At 38.6% G+C, this 22,125-nt stretch overlaps 1 protein-coding gene across 1 annotated transcript; it reads left to right on the top strand.

Moving 5' to 3' along the window:
- Window positions 1-3,105: 3,105 nt before the first annotated feature.
- Window positions 3,106-21,365, top strand: LOC127130102 (uncharacterized). The gene is made up of 4 exons (XM_051059171.1): window positions 3,106-3,360; window positions 19,706-20,717; window positions 20,809-20,958; window positions 21,042-21,365. The coding sequence occupies exons 1-4, from the start codon at window positions 3,107-3,109 to the stop codon at window positions 21,363-21,365; spliced, it is 1,740 nt and encodes a 579-aa protein (XP_050915128.1). The 5' UTR covers window position 3,106.
- Window positions 21,366-22,125: the final 760 nt, after the last annotated feature.

The raw sequence follows: 22,125 nt of genomic DNA, 5'->3' as shown, positions 1-22,125 counted from the left end.
TTGGGGGATCCACATTGACCATTGGTACATAAATTTGGATATGGCCTCCTTTAGGATGCATAAAACTACCATCGAGATTGTCCGCCTTCGGGATGCGGAGCGAGGACGAGCCAAACTGAGCAGCAACTCTTCTGGCTTCGGCATTAGTTTCAATGTCTTTTTCCTTCTGGGTTGAGAGTAGCATAGTCTCAAGCAAGCAATCCATCTTCGCCTGAATAGAGTCGATGTCTGTTCTCATTATAATTTGGTTGACCTTAACTTGTTCGTGTGTCATTCTATAGTAGCGGCGCGTCTCGTACCGGTGTCGAGTAGTCAGTTTTTTTGAATGAAAGGGTAAAAGGTGCATAAGTTTTTGTTTTTTGTTTTGGAAAATGACATGCATGTTGATGAATGTAGATGCGTGATTTTTCGTTTTGATATGCAAAAAGTGAAATGTCACGCACCGCATGGATGCAATGAAATGCCATGTGTGGTTGTAAGGATTTGAGATAACATGAGTATCACAGAACAAACCTAAGACGAAAGTCTCCATATAATGGAAAGTTCTAGGCTTTCTACCCATAACTCACCCATATGATAGTTTTTAGGTTCATGGATAAGGTTCCCAAGGTCATGGACTCTAATTGTATCATCGTCCTGCAACATGCTAGCTGTTTTATGACGAGAGTGACAAAAAAGTCTATCATGGGTGGGGTCTTCATGCTAGGCACACAAGGAGAGGTCCTTGGAGTCTAACACTACGCAACCACCAAGATAAAAATTGGTTCTAAAAGTGGTTCCCAGAGTCATGGACCCTTCATGAATCAAGTCATGCGACATGTTAACTGTCTTATAACGAGATCTACGAAAAGGTCTACTCTAGAGGAAGTCTTCATGTTATGCACACAAGGAGGGATCCTTGGAGACTAACACTACACAACTTCCAATTCTAAACTATGTGTTCCCTCTTCTTTTTTCCAAAGCTCGCGTGTAGAGCTTTTACTCATTATGTGATCTCAGGATCCATAGATAGGTAGAAGCATATATAATGAAAAGAGAAAGCAATTAAAAGAAAGCAAATAAGCATATACCGTATGAAGGAAACAATTAAGCAAAATCAACATTTATCGTAAAATTTAGGGATGCTCATGGATGATTAATTTCCATAACCAATCTATAATCATAAATAATCCATATATTATAACTCGTTATTAAAACCAATTGTCATAACCAGATTTCATTATTGTAAAATGGTTATAAACTAGTTATTAACAAATTATATCCATAACCAAATTTATAATTAATTTTGATTTAAATTTTTTTAAAATTATTTTTTGCAAGAATTCTTATTTTATTTTAAGAAATTTTTTATTTTCAAGAATAAATATATTTTTTTTCAAAAAAAATCATTTTTTATATATTTTTTTTAAAAAGTAATTTTTTTCCAGTTTTTTTTATTTACTGAAAAATATTTTATTTTAAACTTCTTTTTCCAATTTCTTTTTCAAAATAAAAAAAAACAAATACATTTTTTTTTATTTTCATAAGAAAAACTATTTTTAAAATATATATATATATTTTTTAAAATAGGCTAATTTGATTTTTATTTTGGATATAGATGTCCAAAATATGGATTTGGTTAATACCATATTAATAACATATCTAAAATATGTATTTGAATGAAATTATACTAATAATTAACCAATTTTTAATAATCAGATTTGAATATTGATATGAATAATTTAAATAATTGATTAATTTGAGCATCCCTAATAATCAGTTATTAAAATCAATTGTTATAACTGAATTTTATTTTTGTAAAATGGTTATAAACCCGTTATATCCATAATCAGATTTATAAATAGTTTTGATTTAAAATTTTTTTAATTATTTTTTGCAAGAAACTTTTTTATTTCAAGAAAAATTATTTACTTTTAAAAATAAAAAAATAATTTGTTTTGAATTTTTTATTTTAAAAAATAAAAATAAAATGGTTATAAACCAGTTTTACCCATAACCAAATTTATAAATAGTTTGGTAGCCCATTAGCCTGCATAATTGCTTGAGAGAAGAACAATCAATCCCTTGATTTGCATGTTGCCATGCTACTGAAGAACAATCTTTGACCATCGATTTTTACTTTAACCATCACGTTTCACATGTTTTTCACTTTTCACTGCCGCTGAAACAAAATTTTCTTGTTGCCATGTTAACTGGATTTGCATGTTGTTCACATGTTTTGTTAGTCTCCAAGATATTGTTCCTAATTTGTGGCGCTGTGATCTTTGCAATCTTTGCTTTTGCATTTAGCAGCTTAAGCCACAAACGCGAAGGAGAATATTGGAATCACAGATTGGAAGAAGCAACAGATCTTTGCTTTTACATTTATCACAATCTTTAGTTTTGCATATATCAGCTTAAGCCAACAAAGTTCAGATACGAGGTTGGAGAAGCAACAAATGGATTTCAATCAATTATTAGAAGAGGTTCTTCGGCTTCCGTTTTCAAAGGAGTTCTGAATGATGGAAAGAATTGATGCAGAAGAAATAGGTGAAAGAGAGTTAAAATCAGAAGTTGCAACAATAGCTAGCAGAAGAAATAGGTGAAAGAGAGTTAAAATCAGAAGTTGCAACAATAGCTAGTGTTCATCATGTGAATCTTGTGAGCCTTTTTGGGTATTGCAATTCTTCTTCAGCTCCTAGAGGGTCAGTATGAAGTTAAAATAGTTGCAGTTGTAGTTAAATGAGTCCCACATCGTTTTTTTATAGTTTTAGTTAGTGTTAAAAGAGCATGTTTAAAATGCCGGTTGATAGCGAATGAATGGGCCGGTATGTTAAACCTAATATTTAAAAACACCCAAATAAACCTGCATTGGAAGCCCAGAAAACACAACCCTAATTCCGAAGATTATATAAATTGAACTTTTGTTATGATTTTCCAAGAGAAAGCTACACTCAGCGTCTTGTTCATCATCTCAACAAAAAGTCTCTCACGTTCTTCTTCCAGAAGGTAACTCGATTTTGTTTTGTAGCTTGTTATTTGGATATGAAATTTTAGAGAGTTTGATTTGATTGATTATACTGTTAATTCAAATTCTAAAACTTTTTGATACGTGTTTGCAGCAACAATGATGAGTGAGTTGTCTGATTTGCCTGATTGTGTTATATCGCATATCTTTTCCAAGTTAAGTCTGAAAAGTTTGGTAAAAACTAGTGCTTTGTCCAAACAATGGTATCACGAATGGGGATTAAGGAAGGACCTCAATTTTGATCTACATAACATGTTTGACTATAATCCATTTCCAAAGTTCCCAATAACCCTTACACTCTATCAAGAGCTTCAATCTCTGTTTGCTACAAGAATGGGTAATTTCATGCAGAAATATCATGGTTATTAGAAGTAATTCATATTTATTAATTATATTATTTTCTTAGCCCCTAAGTTTGTTAGAGGGTATTTTAGTATTTTATCCTATTCTAGTAACCCTAGTTTTAGCTTATAAATAGGGTGACAATCATTGTAACTTTTATCATGTTTTGTAGCCGTCATTCTCTGAATAGAATATTCATCTTTCATTCTACCTTTGCACCAACAATTGGTATCTAGAGCTCCGGTTCGGATTCATTGGGAAACACGGGAAACACGAGTGAACGTGAGGTCTTGTGTGTTTGATTTTGATTCTTAGATTCGTGTTGAATCTTGAACAAAATCTGATCAGAATTTTAATTCTGTGGGTTGGGAAACACTGTGTGAGAAATCTGAGTGTACTGTGCAAGGTAGAAAGATGAACGGAAACGGCAACATGAACACCAAACTTCCAGTATTTGACGGTAAAAACTGGAATCGTTGGATGATCCAAATGCGTGTATTGTTCGGTGCTCAAGATGTTCTAGATCTTGTCACTGATGGTTATGTTCCGGTAGCAGCAGATGCGACGGATGAACAGAAAAACGCGCAGAAGGAAGTAAGGAAGAAGGATCAGAAAGCATTGTTCTTCATTCATCAATGTGTTGATGTAAATGTGTTTGAGAAGATTGCAGATTCAACGACAGCAAAGGCTGCGTGGGACACACTGGTTAGATGTTATGGGGGTGACGCATCAGTGAAGAAGGTGAAGCTTCAGTCCTTGAGAAAGCAATATGAGAATCTCAACATGAAGAATAATGAGAAAGTTTCTGAATACATCTCCAGAGTGATTCTGATCACTAATGAGATGAAAGCGTGTGGAGAAACTCTTTCTGAAGAAACAATCATGGAGAAGGTATTGAGATCCCTTACCTCTCAATTTGATTACATTGTGGTAGCAATAGAACATTCCAAGGACCTGAGCACCATGAGAATTGAAGAGCTGCAGAGCAGTCTAGAAGCGCAAGAGTTGCGTTTAACTGAGAGAACCTCTGAAAGGGAAGTAGAGCAGCAGGCTCTGAAAGCAACTTCTGATAGGAGGTATCAGAAGCAGTCAGAAGCCAGGAGAAGATCTGATGGTGGTCAGAAGTCAGAAAGCTCAACCTCTGATAGACAAAAGAATGCTCAGAAGGGAAAAGAGAAGTATGACAAGAAGAAAATCCAATGTTACTGTTGTAAGAAGTTTGGTCATTTTGCTAGAGACTGTTGGTCAAACAAGGAGAGAAAATCAGAAGAAGCAAATATAGCCAGAAGTTCTGATGACGAATCTGTGCTATTGATGGCCTCTGAATCTGATGATTTGGATCTGATAGACTGGTGGTATATGGACACTGGCTGTTCAAATCATCTTACTGGAAACAAGAAATGGCTGGTTGACTTTGACTCTGAAAAGAGGACAAAGATCAGATGTGCTGATGACAAATATCTTAATGCAGAAGGTATGGGAAATGTCAGAGTGATTCTGAACAATGGGAAAACAGTATTGATTCAGAACGTGTGGTATGTACCTGGCATCAGAAGCAATCTGATGAGTGTGGGACAATTAATTGAGAAAGGTTTTTCAGTTACCATGAAGGACAATCTTCTGAAGCTGTATGACTGCAATCAGAAGTTGATTATGGAGTCAGAACAGGGAAGGAATAGAACATTCAAGGTGAATGTCAGAACTGCAGACTCAGAATGTCTTAGTGCAACAAGTGCTGAGAAGGAGAGTGAGCTGTGGCACATAAGATTTGGTCATTTGAATTTCAGAAGCTTAAAACATCTGAATTCAAAGAAGTTGGTACATGGAATTCCTACTGTCATACCCCAAAATTTGCCCATTAATATTTCAAGACGTTTTTCAAGGCACCCCGACCCATTTTTACGGCACTGATCTTAAAGGAACGAAGGCTCAGCTCACGAATGAAAATGGCCCAAACTGGCCTGTTCGCTACACGCTCGCCTAGTGATAACATGAAATTATATCATATTTTAAGGCTTAATTCAATTAAATTTTATCATCATTTATTTCAGGTCACTTTATATTATTGGATATTACGCGGTATTTTCTTCCTATTTGTCTCAGGTGGCTTATTTGGAAACACAAGTAGAATTGGAGGAAAAGAGGTGCAAAAAGGAGGAAAAACGAACCAAATAGCAAGGCCCAGCCCAAAATACAAGAATTCAGGTATTGCACCTGTGACGAGCGTCACAGAGGCTGTGACGAGCGTCACGCCTTGCGCATCCCTGTGACGGACGTCACACATGGTGTGACGAACGTCACACCATTCCCCTACTTTTTGGGCGCCAGTAACGCCTCAGAGACTTGAAGAGACTTGAGGAATGTTGGGCCTTATATCCACGCGCGTTGAAGACTTTTTTTTGGGCAGCAGGCATGACCTAACGACACCAATATAAATAGCCACCTTGAAAACCTAAAAAGAGGAGGCTTTTCCACATGTTGTTTCCTTTGGCCGTTTTTGCTTTTGCATAGTTTCTTTTCCAGAAGCTTAGTCATTGTTTATTACGAGTTCTACACTGCTCCCCTTGCAATTTCCCATTCCCTTTTCAGCATTTAGTCAATTCTTTTCGCACAATAGTTTCTGCAACGGAAACTATTGTGCACCTTTTTACCGAATCTAACCTTACGTTAGGATCTAGTTTATTTCCTTCGTTTTAATTTGTTGTTTAAAGGAGACCCTGAAGGAAAAGCCGGCGGCACCGCTCAACTCAATCCGGTATCAACCCTAAGAGTGCCAATTCAAGGTTACAATTCAATTGCAAACAGGTTTGCGTTACTATCGCCGCTTTACGTTCCGAATTCCCATGTGATATTATAATTGAATTCATAAATATATTTGAGGTTCTGTATATAGACTTAAGTATGCCTGGATACCTTGAATTGTTGTAATGGATGCCGCTGTTTTTTTCGTTCTGTTTTGATCTTTGCCCTTCTGACCTGTTTTATTATAACCATGCTTTGTTTACCTGATACTATTACTGCTTTGGTGCAACTCCTCGATTACACCCTGCTTTGGTATGCTAACCCGTTTGTTGAATTTTGCAAAGGTTCATATGGCCCAGGAAAAGATTGCCGTTAGGTCTTCCACTTTATGTGTGGGATACCATTGGGGAGGCTCACCCTAAATTGCCTAATTAATTTTAATGTGTTAATTTTAATAATTAATTTTAATGTGTTAATTTTAATGTATTAATTTTAATGTATTAATTTTAATGTATTATTTTTAATGTATTGATTTTAATGTGGAGATTCATCATAATCACCTAATTAACTTTAAAATGCGGCCTTTAAATATGTGATCTTGGACCTCTCTTTTGCCTTATGATATTACGGTATTACGGTCATGTCCCGCGAATATAGGGATACACTTAGCAAAGACCCTTCGATTAAATCATCATAAAATAAATCATAGTCCCTCGGATGTTGCCTTCAAATATATGATTTCGTCCCTCGATGACCCTTCGGTGTAGCCTACGGTTAAATGATGATCGTCCCTTCGAATGCTAAGGTATCCTTATAACTGTTGCCTTCAATGACCTATCGATGACCCTACGATGACCCTTTTACATCCAAAGGATAAAACTACTTACTTCTCAATAGTAAGGACAGTTTTACCCTCATAAGGATAGGAAACGTTCATAACGACCTTAGGAAGGTATAACTCTCAATTGCTGGATCATAACCTAAAACATTTCCCACCCCTCACACTTTGCAAAATCCTAGAAAGTCACCACTTGGTATACATTCATACTAGAATCATTACCAAGTTACATTTTTCTAAACCGTTTTCAAAATCAAACGAGATAAATACTTTGTATACATTCATACGAGAATCATTACAAAGTTAAACTCTCTTTTCGAAACATTTTTTAAACAATTCACGAACACTTTTCAGACAAAAATATAAGTGATCCAGCAATTAAGAGCCCATGGATAACCATGGATACAAAGGGTGCTAATACCTTCCCTTTGTATAATGTACCTCCCGAACCAAAAATCTATTGAGGTCTTTCCTGTTCTTTTCCACCTTTCCTTATTGGATAAAAGAAAAGTCGGTGGCGACTCTTGCTATCCGCGACATTGCGATAAAAAGCAAAACACCCCAAGTCAGTTCACCGTATGACAGAACTGGCGACTCTGCTGGGGAGTAACTTTAAAAAGAGAGGTTACCTTAAAAACAAGATCACTTATTTAAAATTGTCTGATTTACTTTTAAGGGATTGCTTGGGTATTCTTGAGTGAAAGATCCTACACCCGGATCTAGTGTACCTTAGGTAAGTAGCAATAGATCATCGCGACTATCCGGCGTATACTGGAATGGTTAAAATGATGGCTACGGTTAATGTGGCACTTTGGATGTCCTGATGTTCCTCATGTTAGTTGAGGAAATATTTGGCATTCGCGTGGTGTCATAAAAGCATTAACCAGACCTTTAGAACCCTAATTGACTCATCCTAGCCATTAGAAAGTAGTGAGATAACTGGCTTCGGTTCCGACTGGAGTTGGTTGAGACTCGATACTACACTCTTTGAGATTGGACTTTAGGGAAGCTTCGGTCAACCACTTGGTGTTGCACTGAAGTGGACTTAAAGGAAGGTCAATGATTGGAGATCCTTCTAGAACCCGGTTACTATTCTAGGACAGGTTGAACCAACCAAACTTCAGTGGGGAGGGTACTTACCTATGGAACTCATGCAAGCCTTAAAACCTAGGAATGATGGTTGTGTGACTTGTTTGTGCTTGTTATTTATTTAACCTCATAACATCATAACATCATGACATCATAACATTGAACTAACCATTTCAAGGACTTAGGGATTTAACTTTGCTCTGTTTTGTATGAAAAAAAAAAACAAAAAAAAAAAAACAAAAAAAAAGTTTCCCTTTTCGGTAGTTTATGCAAAGTTAAATTCCAAAAGGCCTTGAAAACATTTCATACGTTGCATAGCATAACATAACATTGCATAACAGGTACTCTAAAGGGATCAGTGTTCTCACGGTTTTCCTCCAAACAGAAAAATGGATCTCGAACAAACTGTCAAAGATCTCCAGACTCAGAATGCTCAATTCAAGGAGATGATGCTAAGCTTATCCAAGGGGCAGGAGGAACTGAAGGCTCTTTTGGTCGAGAAGAAGAAAGACAAGAAAGCTGTGAGTTTCATTAACCCGGGAAGAAGGCGTAAAGGACAGGCTACGGGAATCAAATTTGGAATCCCGAATGGTCCAGAGGAGGGGGCGGAGAATGACTCAGAGGAAGAGAACGCTGATTTCTCCAACCCTGAGGATGACGGTGAGAACTATGAAAATGAACAGTACTCTCCAAGAGATGATAAGTACAAATTGCTGGAAGAACGCATGCTAGCCATGGAGGGTCAGAAGGCGCCTGGTCTAGATTTCGAAAGCTTGGGTCTGGTCTCCGATGTGACCATTCCTCGCAAATTCAAAATCCCCATTTTCACTAAGTACGATGGTGTGTCCTGTCCTCAGATGCATCTACGTGCTTATGTGAGAAAAATTCAGCCGCATACCATTGATCGGAAACTATGGATCCATTTCTTCCAAGAAAGTCTGTCTGGCACACAGTTAGAATGGTATTATCAGCTCGAGAGCTCTGACATCCGCACCTGGACTGATTTAGCAACAGCTTTCTATAAGAAGTACCAGTACAATTCTGAATTATCGCCTACTCGGCTACAGTTGCAGAATATGACTATGGGATCTAAAGAAAGCTTCAAAGAGTATGCTCAGAAATGGAGAGATCTGGCCGGCAGGGTCAAACCCCCTATGACTGACCGAGAATTAGTGGACATGTTCATGGGTACACTGACTGGCCCATTCTACAGCCATCTACTGGGAAGTTCCTCGTCAGGTTTCACTGAACTTATCTTGACAGGTGAACGGGTAGAGAGCGGCATTCGAAGTGGAAAGTTACAGGCAGCTACTTCTACAAGCAGTAAAAAGTCCTACCATGGGAAGAATGAATCGAATGCTGTGTATGGTCAAAAGAATCATAACAAGAAAAATGGTGACCATGCCGTTGGAGCAGTGACAATCGCCGCCCCGCCGGCTCAAAACTTCCAGCAAAGACCAGACAGACCAAGAAGGCAGTTTACCAAGCTCAATATGACTTTAGCACAAGCACTGCAAAGTATGCTAAAAGTAAACTTAATCACTCTCAGAGGTCCTCCTGCAAATGTCAACACTGCTTCGCCTCGTTATAATCCCAATGTCAGGTGTGCATATCACTCCGATAGCCCCGGGCACGATACAAACGATTGTTGGTTGTTGAAGAACAAAATTCAGGATATGATCGACGCTGGGGAAATTGAGTTCGAGCCTCCGGAGACTCCTAATGTCATCACTGCCCCTCTGCCTAATCATGACAAGACTGTCAATGCTGTGGAAGATACTGATAACGATTATGACTTGGATAGCTGGATTTTCCCAATAATTGATGACGGACTCAATAATTGGAAGGCTGAAGACACTATCCCGATTTCCTTTAGTCCGGAGTAATTGTTGTTGCTATTTTTGTGTTTCAAAACATTGTGTCTATACCCGGGGAATAATAGCTAACTTTAAGGGTTTGTCATTTTCATGAGCATATTCATATTCAATAAATCAATGGACTTTTTGCATTCAAATATTGCGCTCTTTATCTTTCCTGTCATTTTTTTCAAACAAGCTATGTTTTCTTGCACACACTCACGTAACAAATCGCGTATCCATATCCACTCTGGATCCTGTTGGTAATGACTCTGCTACTGTTCATTATGACTTTGAAAATCCGATCTACCAAGCCGAGGATGGAAGTGAGGAAGATTGTGAAGTCCCTGGAGAAATTGCCAGACTGGTACTACAAGGAGAAAAGACCATACAGCCGCAAGAGGAATCAATTGAAATTGCAATGGGTACTGAACTAGACAAGAAAGAAGTCAGAGGTTTCTTGGGGCACTCGAATTACATTGCCCGATTCATCCCACATTTGACTGCTACCTGCAAACCCATCTTCAAATTGCTAAAAAAAAAAATCAAGAGATGGTATGGAATGATGAATGACAAAATCAAGAAATATCTCCAAGAACCTCCAATTCTAATGCTACCAGTTGAAGGAAGACCTCTAATCGTGTATTTGACCGTGTTAGAAAATTCAATGAGGTGTGTGTTGGGGCAACATTACGAGTCTGGTCGAAAAGAGCATGCCATACACTGCCTTAGCAAAAGGTACCGACTGTGAAACAAGATACTCACAGCTCGAGAAAGCTTGCTGCGCTTTGGCTTGGGCTGCTCGCCGGCTAAGACAGTATCTGTTGAATCATACCACTTTATTGATTTCTAAGATGGATTCTATCAAATATCTACTTGAGAAACCTGCTGTCTCCTGAGAGAGTTATCACTGATAATGGTACTAAACTGAACTCTACACGCAGTTCAAAATAAAGCACCCTAACTCTTCTCCGTACCGGCCAAAGACGAACGACGCCGTGGAGGCTGCTAACAATATCAAGAATATAACAGTAACATACAAAGACTGGCATGAGATGTTACCTTTTGCTCTTCATGGTTACCGCACTTCGACAGGGGCAACCCCTTTCTCTTTAGTCTATGGAATGGAAGCCGTTTTACTAGTGGAGGTTCAGATTACCTCTCTAAGAATTGTGAAAGATGCAGGCTTAGATGGATTCAAACTCGACTCGATCAGATAAATCTGATTGATGAAAAGAGACTTGCGGCTGTTTGTCACGGGCAGATATATCAGAAGCGCATGACCAGGGCATTCAACAAAAAGGTCAAGAGACAAGTGTATCAAATTGGCGACTTGGTAATCAAGTGTATCGTGCTACCGCAAACTGATCCCAGAGGCAAATGGACTCCCACGTACAAAGGGCCATTTGTAGTTAAGAAGGTATTCTCTGGTGGAGCCATGATACTTACTACAGTGGATGGCGAAGATTTCCCGCATCCCGTGAACGCGGACATAGTTAAAAAATACTACGCATGAAAAAGACCCGCTAGGTCGACGTACCTAGGCAAAAGTAAGGGCATCCCGGCGAACCAAAAGGGTTCGGGCAAAAATCAGGGATAAACATATAAAAACATACACCCGGCAAGTCGAAAACCTGAAAAGGCGGCTTGGGCAAAAAAGGGTATCCTGGTGGACTGAAAACCTGAAAAGGCGGTCCAGGCAAAAATTAGGGATTAAAGCGTAAGACTATGTCCCGTTCTCAGTCAGCGTCAACCAAGTTCAAGGGACTGAACAAGCCAATCACTTCTATCCGACAGCAGGAGATGAGATGCTTGAAGACATAATGACAGTAGTGGAGTTAAAATCAACAGGATTTTTCCTCATAGCTTCTCTTTGTTTGCCTGACAATTTCCTCTTACTAGGATTTCTGTCTCCTTGTACTCAAATTGCCTATTTATAGGCCCTCTTGCGAAATCAATACAATTTTATTTCCAAAAAGATGCTTTTGTTTTACTTTCTCTGTTTTGTTTGCGTAAACGTCCGTTGATTTAACTTGAATTGATATATGCATTTGAATATGATCAATGTTTATCAAAATACATGCATAAAATAACAATGACAATTACTGAAGGACTTCAGGATCGAGGAGAAGGTCTAACCAGGCTTTCCAATGAATCTGTTGCCAATTCTATTCCCCGGCTAAGCCAGTTATTCCCCAGAAGAAATGGGCATCACTAGACTGGTCATCTCTTCTACCCCCAGCCAGGCTCTGTTGAATATCTCTGCCATCAGATAAAAGTCAAATACCCCTAGCTAAGGAAGGATCATCAATACAAATATCTCCGACCAGAAGACTGAGATTTATTTCCACGGTAGAGTCCCCTGGAAAAACGTTTCAGACACATAGTGCATTCATTACATCATTTCACATCACATACCTACATACAATTTTCATTCCGCATAATATACATTACATCATTTCATAACATATACATGTGTACAATGCTCTCATTTATTCCAAACGCATAATTCACTCATTACATCATTTCGCATGCATACAACATTTGCATCTCATGCATCATGACATGGCATGAAGCTAACTTTATTTTTCAGGTCAAGTATCCTCTTGATACAAGCAAAACAAAGGTCCATTCAGACGGACATCTTTATCAATTACATTCAAGATTCAACTATATCCCTCAGATACCGCCTAGCGTACGGTATATTCCGAGGTGTAGTCTAGCGTACGACTACTTTCTCCTTCAGATACATCTTTCAGATATACTCCATGTCAACATTCATTCTGACATCCTCCTAACGATGGCGTCTATGAGCTCATCCCAAATATTCATTGCAAATACAGCATACACAAATACTATCAGATATGGCCTAGCGTACGGTTCTTTCTGATTCAGCCCAACATAGGACTCCTTCCACTCAGATACGATCTAGCGTACGATCCATTCTGACCTTCAACAACTCAGATACGGTCTAACGTATGATCCATTCTGACCTTCAACAACTCAGATACGGTCTAACGTATGATCCATTCTGACCTTCAACAACTCAGATACGATCTAGCGTACGATCCATTCTGACCTTCAACAACTCAGATACGATCTAGCGTACGATCCATTCTGACCTTCAACAACTCAGATGCGATCTAGCGTACGATCCATTCTGACCTTCAACAACTCAGATATGATCTAGCGTACGATCCATTCTGACCTTCAACAACTCAGATACGATCTAGCGTACGATCCATTCAGACCTTCAACCACTCAAATACAGTCTAATGTACGACCAAGTTAGACCTTCAAGTCATCAAATACAGTCTAATGTACGACCAAGTTAGACCGTCAAGTCCACGGACAACTCAGATAAGGTTTAATGTACGACCAAGTTAGACCTTTATCTCCTCAGATGCTACCTTCGGACAGGTACATTTCTGAATGGTAGTCTGGTATACGGCTACTCCCTTGCTCAGGTGCTACCTTCGGACAGGTACATTCCTGAATGGTAGTCTGGTATACGGCTACTCCCCTTGCTCAGGTGCTACCTTCGGACAGGTACATTCCTGAATGGTAGTCTGGTATACGGCTACTCCCCTTGCTCAGGTGCTACCTTCGGACAGGTACATTCCTGAATGGTAGTCTGGTATACGGCTACTCCCCTTGCTCAGGTGCTACCTTCGGACAGGTACATTCCTGAATGGTAGTCTGGTATACGACTACTCCCTTGCTCAGGTGCTACCTTCGGACAGGTACATTCCTGAATGATAGTCTGGTATACGGCTACTCCCCTTGCTCAGGTGCTACCTTCGGACAGGTACATTCCTGAATGGTAGTCTGGTATACGGCTACTCCCCTTGCTCAGGTGCTACCTTCGGACAGGTACATTCCTGAATGGTAGTCTGGTATACGGCTACTCCCCTTGCTCAGATGCTACCTTCGGACAGGTACATTTCTGAATGGTAGTCTAGTATACGGCTACTCCCTTACTCAGATGCTACCTTCGGACAGGTACATTTCTGAATGGTAGTCTAGTATACGACTACTCCCTCTTCAAGCAGATTCAGCCTAACGGACGGCTCATTCTGCAACTCAGAAACGATCTAGCGTACGATCCGTTCTGATCTTTCATCCCCATCAAAGTCATCCGTCTAACGAACAGCTCACTCTGGTACTCAGATATGGTCCAGTATATGATCCATTCTGATCCCTTATCCCCAGCAGTATATAGCATACTCTGACTCCCCAGCGAAGTCAACCGCACGATGGGGGATTCACTATACGGTCTAGTGTATGACCCGGTATGACATCCATGTCTTCAGACATCGTCTAGCGTACGACACAATCTGGAAATCTCCTCATCAAACTACCTGGATGGCATCTTTAAGCCCATCTCCACCAAGACTAATTGGCAAGTGCAAATTTTTGGGGCATTCTAGTGTTCAATAATCTTTCACCTCCAGACCACGAACGACACATACCATTCTAACTCTCTCGGTTCAAGAATATTGAACAGGGGCAGCTGTCATACCCCAAAATTTGCCCATTAATATTTCAAGACGTTTTTTAGGGCACCCCGACCCATTTTTACGGCACTGATCTTAAAGGAACGAAGGCTCAGCTCACGAATGAAAATGGCCCAAACTGGCCTGTTCGCTACACGCTCGCCTAGTGATAACATGAAATTATATCATATTTTAAGGCTTAATTCAATTAAATTTTATCATCATTTATTTCAGGTCACTTTATATTATTGGATATTACGCGGTATTTTCTTCCTATTTGTCTCAGGTGGCTTATTTGGAAACACAAGTAGAATTGGAGGAAAAGAGGTGCAAAAAGGAGGAAAAACGAACCAAATAGCAAGGCCCAGCCCAAAATACAAGAATTCAGGTATTGCACCTGTGACGAGCGTCACAGAGGCTGTGACGAGCGTCACGCCTTGCGCATCCCTGTGACGGACGTCACACATGGTGTGACGAACGTCACACCATTCCCCTACTTTTTGGGCGCCAGTAACGCCTCAGAGACTTGAAGAGACTTGAGGAATGTTGGGCCTTATATCCACGCGCGTTGAAGACTTTTTTTTGGGCAGCAGGCATGACCTAACGACACCAATATAAATAGCCACCTTGAAAACCTAAAAAGAGGAGGCTTTTCCACATGTTGTTTCCTTTGGCCGTTTTTGCTTTTGCATAGTTTCTTTTCCAGTAGCTTAGTCATTGTTTATTACGAGTTCTACACTGCTCCCCTTGCAATTTCCCATTCCCTTTTCAGCATTTAGTCAATTCTTTTCGCACAATAGTTTCTGCAACGGAAACTATTGTGCACCTTTTTACCGAATCTAACCTTACGTTAGGATCTAGTTTATTTCCTTCGTTTTAATTTGTTGTTTAAAGGAGACCCTGAAGGAAAAGCCGGCGGCACCGCTCAACTCAATCCGGTATCAACCCTAAGAGTGCCAATTCAAGGTTACAATTCAATTGCAAACAGGTTTGCGTTACTATCGCCGCTTTACGTTCCGAATTCCCATGTGATATTATAATTGAATTCATAAATATATTTGAGGTTCTGTATATAGACTTAAGTATGCCTGGATACCTTGAATTGTTGTAATGGATGCCGCTGTTTTTTTCGTTCTGTTTTGATCTTTGCCCTTCTGACCTGTTTTATTATAACCATGCTTTGTTTACCTGATACTATTACTGCTTTGGTGCAACTCCTCGATTACACCCTGCTTTGGTATGCTAACCCGTTTGTTGAATTTTGCAAAGGTTCATATGGCCCAGGAAAAGATTGCCGTTAGGTCTTCCACTTTATGTGTGGGATACCATTGGGGAGGCTCACCCTAAATTGCCTAATTAATTTTAATGTGTTAATTTTAATAATTAATTTTAATGTGTTAATTTTAATGTATTAATTTTAATGTATTAATTTTAATGTATTATTTTTAATGTATTGATTTTAATGTGGAGATTCATCATAATCACCTAATTAACTTTAAAATGCGGCCTTTAAATATGTGATATTGGACCTCTCTTTTGCCTTATGATATTACGGTATTACGGTCATGTCCCGCGAATATAGGGATACACTTAGCAAAGACCCTTCGATTAAATCATCATAAAATAAATCATAGTCCCTCGGATGTTGCCTTCAAATATATGATTTCGTCCCTCGATGACCCTTCGGTGTAGCCTACGGTTAAATGATGATCGTCCCTTCGAATGCTAAGGTATCCTTATAACTGTTGCCTTCAATGACCTATCGATGACCCTACGATGACCCTTTTACATCCAAAGGATAAAACTACTTACTTCTCAATAGTAAGGACAGTTTTACCCTCATAAGGATAGGAAACGTTCATAACGACCTTAGGAAGGTATAACTCTCAATTGCTGGATCATAACCTAAAACATTTCCCACCCCTCACACTTTGCAAAATCCTAGAAAATCACCACTTGGTATACATTCATACTAGAATCATTACCAAGTTACATTTTTCTAAACCGTTTTCAAAATCAAACGAGATAAATACTTTGTATACATTCATACGAGAATCATTACAAAGTTAAACTCTCTTTTCGAAACATTTTTTAAACAATTCACGAACACTTTTCAGACAAAAATATAAGTGATCCAGCAATTAAGAGCCCATGGATAACCATGGATACAAAGGGTGCTAATACCTTCCCTTTGTATAATGTACATCCCGAACCAAAAATCTATTGAGGTCTTTCCTGTTCTTTTCCACCTTTCCTTATTGGATAAAAAAAAAGTCGGTGGCGACTCTTGCTATCCGCGACATTGCGATAAAAAGCAAAACACCCCAAGTCAGTTCACCGTATGACACCTGCAATTAAGAAGCCTGAAAAGTCATGCAAAGTTTGCATGGAAGGAAAACAACCACGATTGCCATTTGCGTCAGAAACTGCTCCAAGAGCAAAACACGCCTTGGGAGTTGTACATTCTGATGTGTGTGGTCCATTTCCAGTAGCATCGATTGGAGGGAATAAATACTTTGTGTTATTTGTTGATGAATTCACAAGAATGACATGGGTATCCCTTATTAAGTTTAAACACGAGGTGTTTGATGAATTCAAGAAGTTCAGAATGAAGGCTGAGAATCAGAGTGGTCAGAAGTTGAAGATTCTTAGAACTGACGGTGGAGGTGAGTATAACTCCAAAGAGTTCCAGAAGTTCTGTGAGGAGAATGGAATTGAGCATGAGGTTACTGCTCCTTATACCCCTCAACACAATGGTCTTGCTGAAAGAAGAAACCGCACTTTGCTTGATATGGTGAGAAACATGCTAAAGGAGAAGAAACTTCCTCAGAAGCTCTGGGGAGAAGCTGTTGCCACTACAACGTATGTACTCAACCGATGTCCTACGAAGAAGTTGAAGGAAATAGTTCCAATACAGAAGTGGACTGGAGATAAGCAAAGTGTTAGTCATCTGAAAGTGTTTGGTTCTGTTTGCTATAAACATGTTCCAGAAGCCAGAAGACAGAAGCTGGATGATAGAAGCAAAGTGATGATTCTGATAGGGTACCACAGTACAGGTGCATACAAGCTCTATTGTTCAGAAACCAATAAAATTGAATTCAGCAGAGATGTGATTGTGAAGGAATCAGAATCTTGGAATTGGGATAAGTCTCAATCTGATTCTGATGTTAGAACTTCTGAAGAAAGGTCAGAGTTAAGAATTTCTGAAGTTGGAGTAAACACTGTCGTTGATTCTGACTCTGATAGTGATTCTGACTCTGGAGAAGACTCAGAAGATGAAGGTGACTCTGATGATCCAGACTCTGATGATCCAGACTCTGATGACCCAGACTCTGATGGTAATCTAGATTCTGGTGGCAATTCAGACTCTGGAAATATGCCAGACTCTGAAGATGGTCAAAGCTCTGGAGAAAGTCAACCATCTGAAGCTAGAAACTCTGAAGCTCAAGACTCTGAACAAGTTCAGAGACCACAAAGAATCAGAAACATCCCCAGAAGATATGCAGAATTTGACATGCTGCAAGACACTGAAGTAGACTCTGAAGGAGAAGTTATTCAGTGTGCCATGTTAGTAGACTCTGAACCCATAAGTACAGAAGAGGCTCTTAAGCAGAAGCTCTGGCTGAAGGCCATGAAAGAAGAACTTGATGCTATAGAGAGAAACAAGACTTGGAAGCTGACAGAACTTCCAAAAGACAAGAAAGCCATCAGCGTCAGATGGGTTTTCAAGCAGAAGTTAAAGCCAGATGGTTCAATTGGCAAACATAAAGCAAGGTTGGTAGCCAGAGGATTTCTACAGAAACCTGGGCTGGATTACTCTAAAGTGTTTGCACCTGTAGCAAGACATGAAACAATCAGAATGGTGATTGCAATAGCTGCTAACAGGAATTGGCCTCTGATGCATTTAGATGTAAAATCTGCATTTCTGAACGGTCCATTAGAAGAAGAAGTTTACGTGTCACAACCTCCTGGATTTGTGAAAAAGAATCAGGAAGGGATGGTGTACAGATTATACAAAGCTCTATATGGATTGAAACAAGCGCCCAGAGCTTGGAATCAGAAGATTGATTCATTTTTCAAGAAGCAAGGCTTTCAGAAATGTGAGATGGAGTACGGTGTCTATGTTCAGCATACTTCTGAAGGAAATATGACTCTGGTATGTTTATATGTTGATGATATACTGCTGACTGGAAGTTCTGAACAGGAGATAGCCAAGTTCAAGAAAGTTCTGATGAATGAATTCGAAATGACTGATCTAGGCAAAATGACATACTTTCTAGGGATGGAGTTCAGATACTCTGAGAAAGGTATTATTTTGCATCAACTCAAGTATGAATTAGAACTTCTGAAGAGATTTAATCTGAAGAATTGTAAGATTGCTGTCACACCTTCTGATACAAATCAGAAACTGGATTCTGACTCTGATGGAAAGGATGTGGACGCTACAACCTTCAAACAGTTGGTTGGTTCTCTGAGGTATTTGTGCAATACCAGACCTGATATTTGCTATTCAGTTGGGATGGTTAGTAGGTTCATGAGTAAACCTAAGTGGTCCCATTATCAAGCTGCTGTCAGGATTCTGAGGTATATCAAGGGAACTCTGAAGTATGGAGTATTATTTTCTTCTGGAAGAAAGGATGAGTCAGAACTTCTGAGTTATTCAGATTCTGATTGGTGTGGAGACAGAGTTGACAGAAGAAGTACGTTTGGGTACTTATTCAAATTTCTGGGAGGTCCCATTTCTTGGTGCTCCAAGAAGCAACCTGTCGTGGCGTTGTCAACTTGTGAAGCTGAATACATTGCAGGTGCTGTTACTGCATGCCAAGCTGTGTGGATTCTGAATTTATTGCAGGATCTGAAGATTGAAGTAAACAAACCTCTGAAGCTGATGATTGACAACAAGTCTGCAATCAATCTTGCCAGAAACCCAGTATTGCATGGGAGAAGTAAGCACATTGAGACCAAGTATCATTTTCTGAGACATCAAGTTCAGAGGGGAGTGTTAGAAGTTGTACACTGCAGCACTCAGAAACAGTTGGCAGATGTTCTGACGAAAGCTATCAAGACTGATCAATTCCTCAGATTAAGGGATGGAATTGGTGTTACAAGCTTTGATGGAATATGAATTAAGGGATGGTATTAGAAGTAATTCATATTTATTAATTATATTATTTTCTTAGCCCCTAAGTTTGTTAGAGGGTATTTTAGTATTTTATCCTATTCTAGTAACCCTAGTTTTAGCTTATAAATAGGGTGACAATCATTGTAACTTTTATCATGTTTTGTAGCCGTCATTCTCTGAATAGAATATTCATCTTTCATTCTACCTTTGCACCAACAATGGTGACATGATCCGTTCTATCAGAATAAATTTTCCATTAAATGCCCATCATACTCATGTCATTAATGGATTGATTCACAAAGGAGTTGTCAAGGGTGCCAATCGTATCGAGTTGCTATTCGCACATCATTGTCAAGAGTGCCCACCATACGAATTTGTATTTCCTTTCTTATCTTGCACTAATTCTGTCACATATCTGCACCTACAGAACTGCCGCATTGCAGCACCTATGGAATTTTCTGGGTTCAAGAATTTGACAACTCTTGTGTTGCAACTACTTCCTGTGGACCAGAATATACTTCAGCCTCTCTTTTTTAACTGCATCTATCTTCAGAATCTCACTCTTAATCAATGTACCTTCAGATCTGACTTAACAATAACTAGTCCAACATTGCTTCATTTCAACATTAACTGCGGCCATGTCATAGGTGATATGAAGACTAATATTCGTATCATTGCATCAAATCTCTTATCTATGGAATATTCTTCCTACTTTCGCCCTAGACATACACTCAAGTTTAACTCTCCAATGTTATCCAAGTTTAGCTACTCATGTCGTAGCAATTCTAATCTTGTTGATTTTTCTGCATTCAAAAATATGACAACAATTGTGTTGGATCGACTTCTTGGTTGTCTCCAAACTGATGTCATCACTCATTTGTTTTCTAAATGTCTCCTACTTGAACATGTCACCTTTAACAACTGCAAGTTCACTTGTGATTTGAAAATTAGGAGTGCAACCTTGCTTCATTTGAGCATTGTTGACTGTTATAAGAATCTTTGTTGTTATGATTTTTCTGATAAGTTAGACATTGATGCTTTGAATCTCTCATCATTTGAATATAGAAGTCACACTGTCATGAGGCCTGTAATCTCTCTTGCAGCTCCAAAGTTATTCAAGGTTTTTTGGGATGCAGGTTTCAGAAAGAGAAATGTATCCCACTTTGCTAAAATTGCAAGGTTACATCTGATTCAGAATTTAACTATGAATATGAGCTTTTCACAGGTGAGTCGCTCAAAATCCATACATGCTTTGTTGATCAAAATGTTTGGTATCCTTGCTTTTAATTCACTTTAAATGTTTCTTGTGTAAACAGATACCCAAGTTAACAAAGGATTTGGTTCGATTTCAAAATCTTAAACAATTGAAATTATTTATTGTCGGAGCATATAATCCTAAAATGGATTACTTTTGGATTTTAGATATTGCAATGGCTTCTCAGCATCTCCAAAAACTTTCTCTAACAGTGAGTTATTCAACCCGCTTGTCGTGTTTTTGGAATATTAAAATGTTTGTGTATGTAAATTATGATTATTATTCAATTTTCAGATTAGAAATGGACATACAGGAAGATCACATATGGTTGGATCTGAGAGACAAAGAAGAGAATATGCCAAGTTTTTTCACAATGAGTTAAAATATGTGGAGTTACATGGTTGTGTTTGCTCCATAAATGTAATTGAGTTGGCTAGTCATCTATTGAGGAGTGCAACTTTGCTTAAGCAAATTACTTTCAGTTCTCGTCGCAATTTCTATAGAGGTGCTGGAAGATGGAGTAAGGATCCCGATAATTGTTGTTGGTTTCAACACGATCTTATTCATCAGCATCTTAAACATGAAGTAAATCAACAATGTCACCTCATCATTTTCTAGTTTTATGCTATTTATTTATAATCAATTATGTCCTCTATGATTTACATTCATACTAGTTACAATATTAATTATGAATTACATTGATATCAATTGTTCAATATTAATTATCCTTCATCGTCATTCTTTGTTTCATGTTCAACTCCAGGGACTAAGCAGACACGAACAATAATATTAAATAACTCATTCTGGAATAGTTGGTCATTTGATTCCTTGTTACCCTTAAAATCCATTGTAAGGGAAAGAAAAAGAACCTTTAAATTCATTGTTTTGTTTATTAAAACAAGTGTTGTTGCTTCTCCGACAATGGAAATTTCTGAGACCCAATTGATAAAGTTTTTATTCTTCCTTCAGCCAAACCCTAAGTCAACCCACAAACCTACCTATACCACTTCAAGTCACACCAAACATATTCTAAACAATAGATTATACACTACTAAAAAAAATGTTTTTACTTCGGCTGTTGTAGTGAGATAACGAACGCCTGAGGAGTAATTTTATATGAACATGGATTCGAATTCCAGTAGTAACACTTTTATCATTTTCAAAACTAGTATATCTTATATTTCGGTTTATCTTAAAATTTGAGGGGTAAGACTTTTTTTTTAATTGTTACATTTAAAAATCAAATTCCCTAGGGATCTTGATAAAAATCAAATTACCCGTAGATCTTCAATTATTGGATCTTGGGAAAAATCAAATGTTTGGTGGAAGATTATTCTCTATGGATTTTTCATGTATTTGAATCTGAAGAAAAATAAAA

This window comes from Lathyrus oleraceus, chromosome 3 (genome assembly GCF_024323335.1).
Source record: "Lathyrus oleraceus cultivar Zhongwan6 chromosome 3, CAAS_Psat_ZW6_1.0, whole genome shotgun sequence".
NCBI lineage: Eukaryota > Viridiplantae > Streptophyta > Magnoliopsida > Fabales > Fabaceae > Lathyrus > Lathyrus oleraceus.
The sequence above is the reverse complement of the archived record's forward strand: the minus strand, read 5'-3'. Positions and strand labels throughout refer to the sequence as shown.

Coding starts and splice junctions, on each gene's coding strand:
- LOC127130102 (XM_051059171.1), top strand. CDS start 3,107: ATGATGAGTGAGTTGTCTGATTTGCCTGATTGTGTTATATCGCATATC. Junction 3,361..19,705: donor ATGGGTAATTTCATGCAGAA/ATATCATGGTTA, acceptor CTACCTTTGCAC/CAACAATGGTGACATGATCC. Junction 20,718..20,808: donor TGAATATGAGCTTTTCACAG/GTGAGTCGCTCA, acceptor TTGTGTAAACAG/ATACCCAAGTTAACAAAGGA.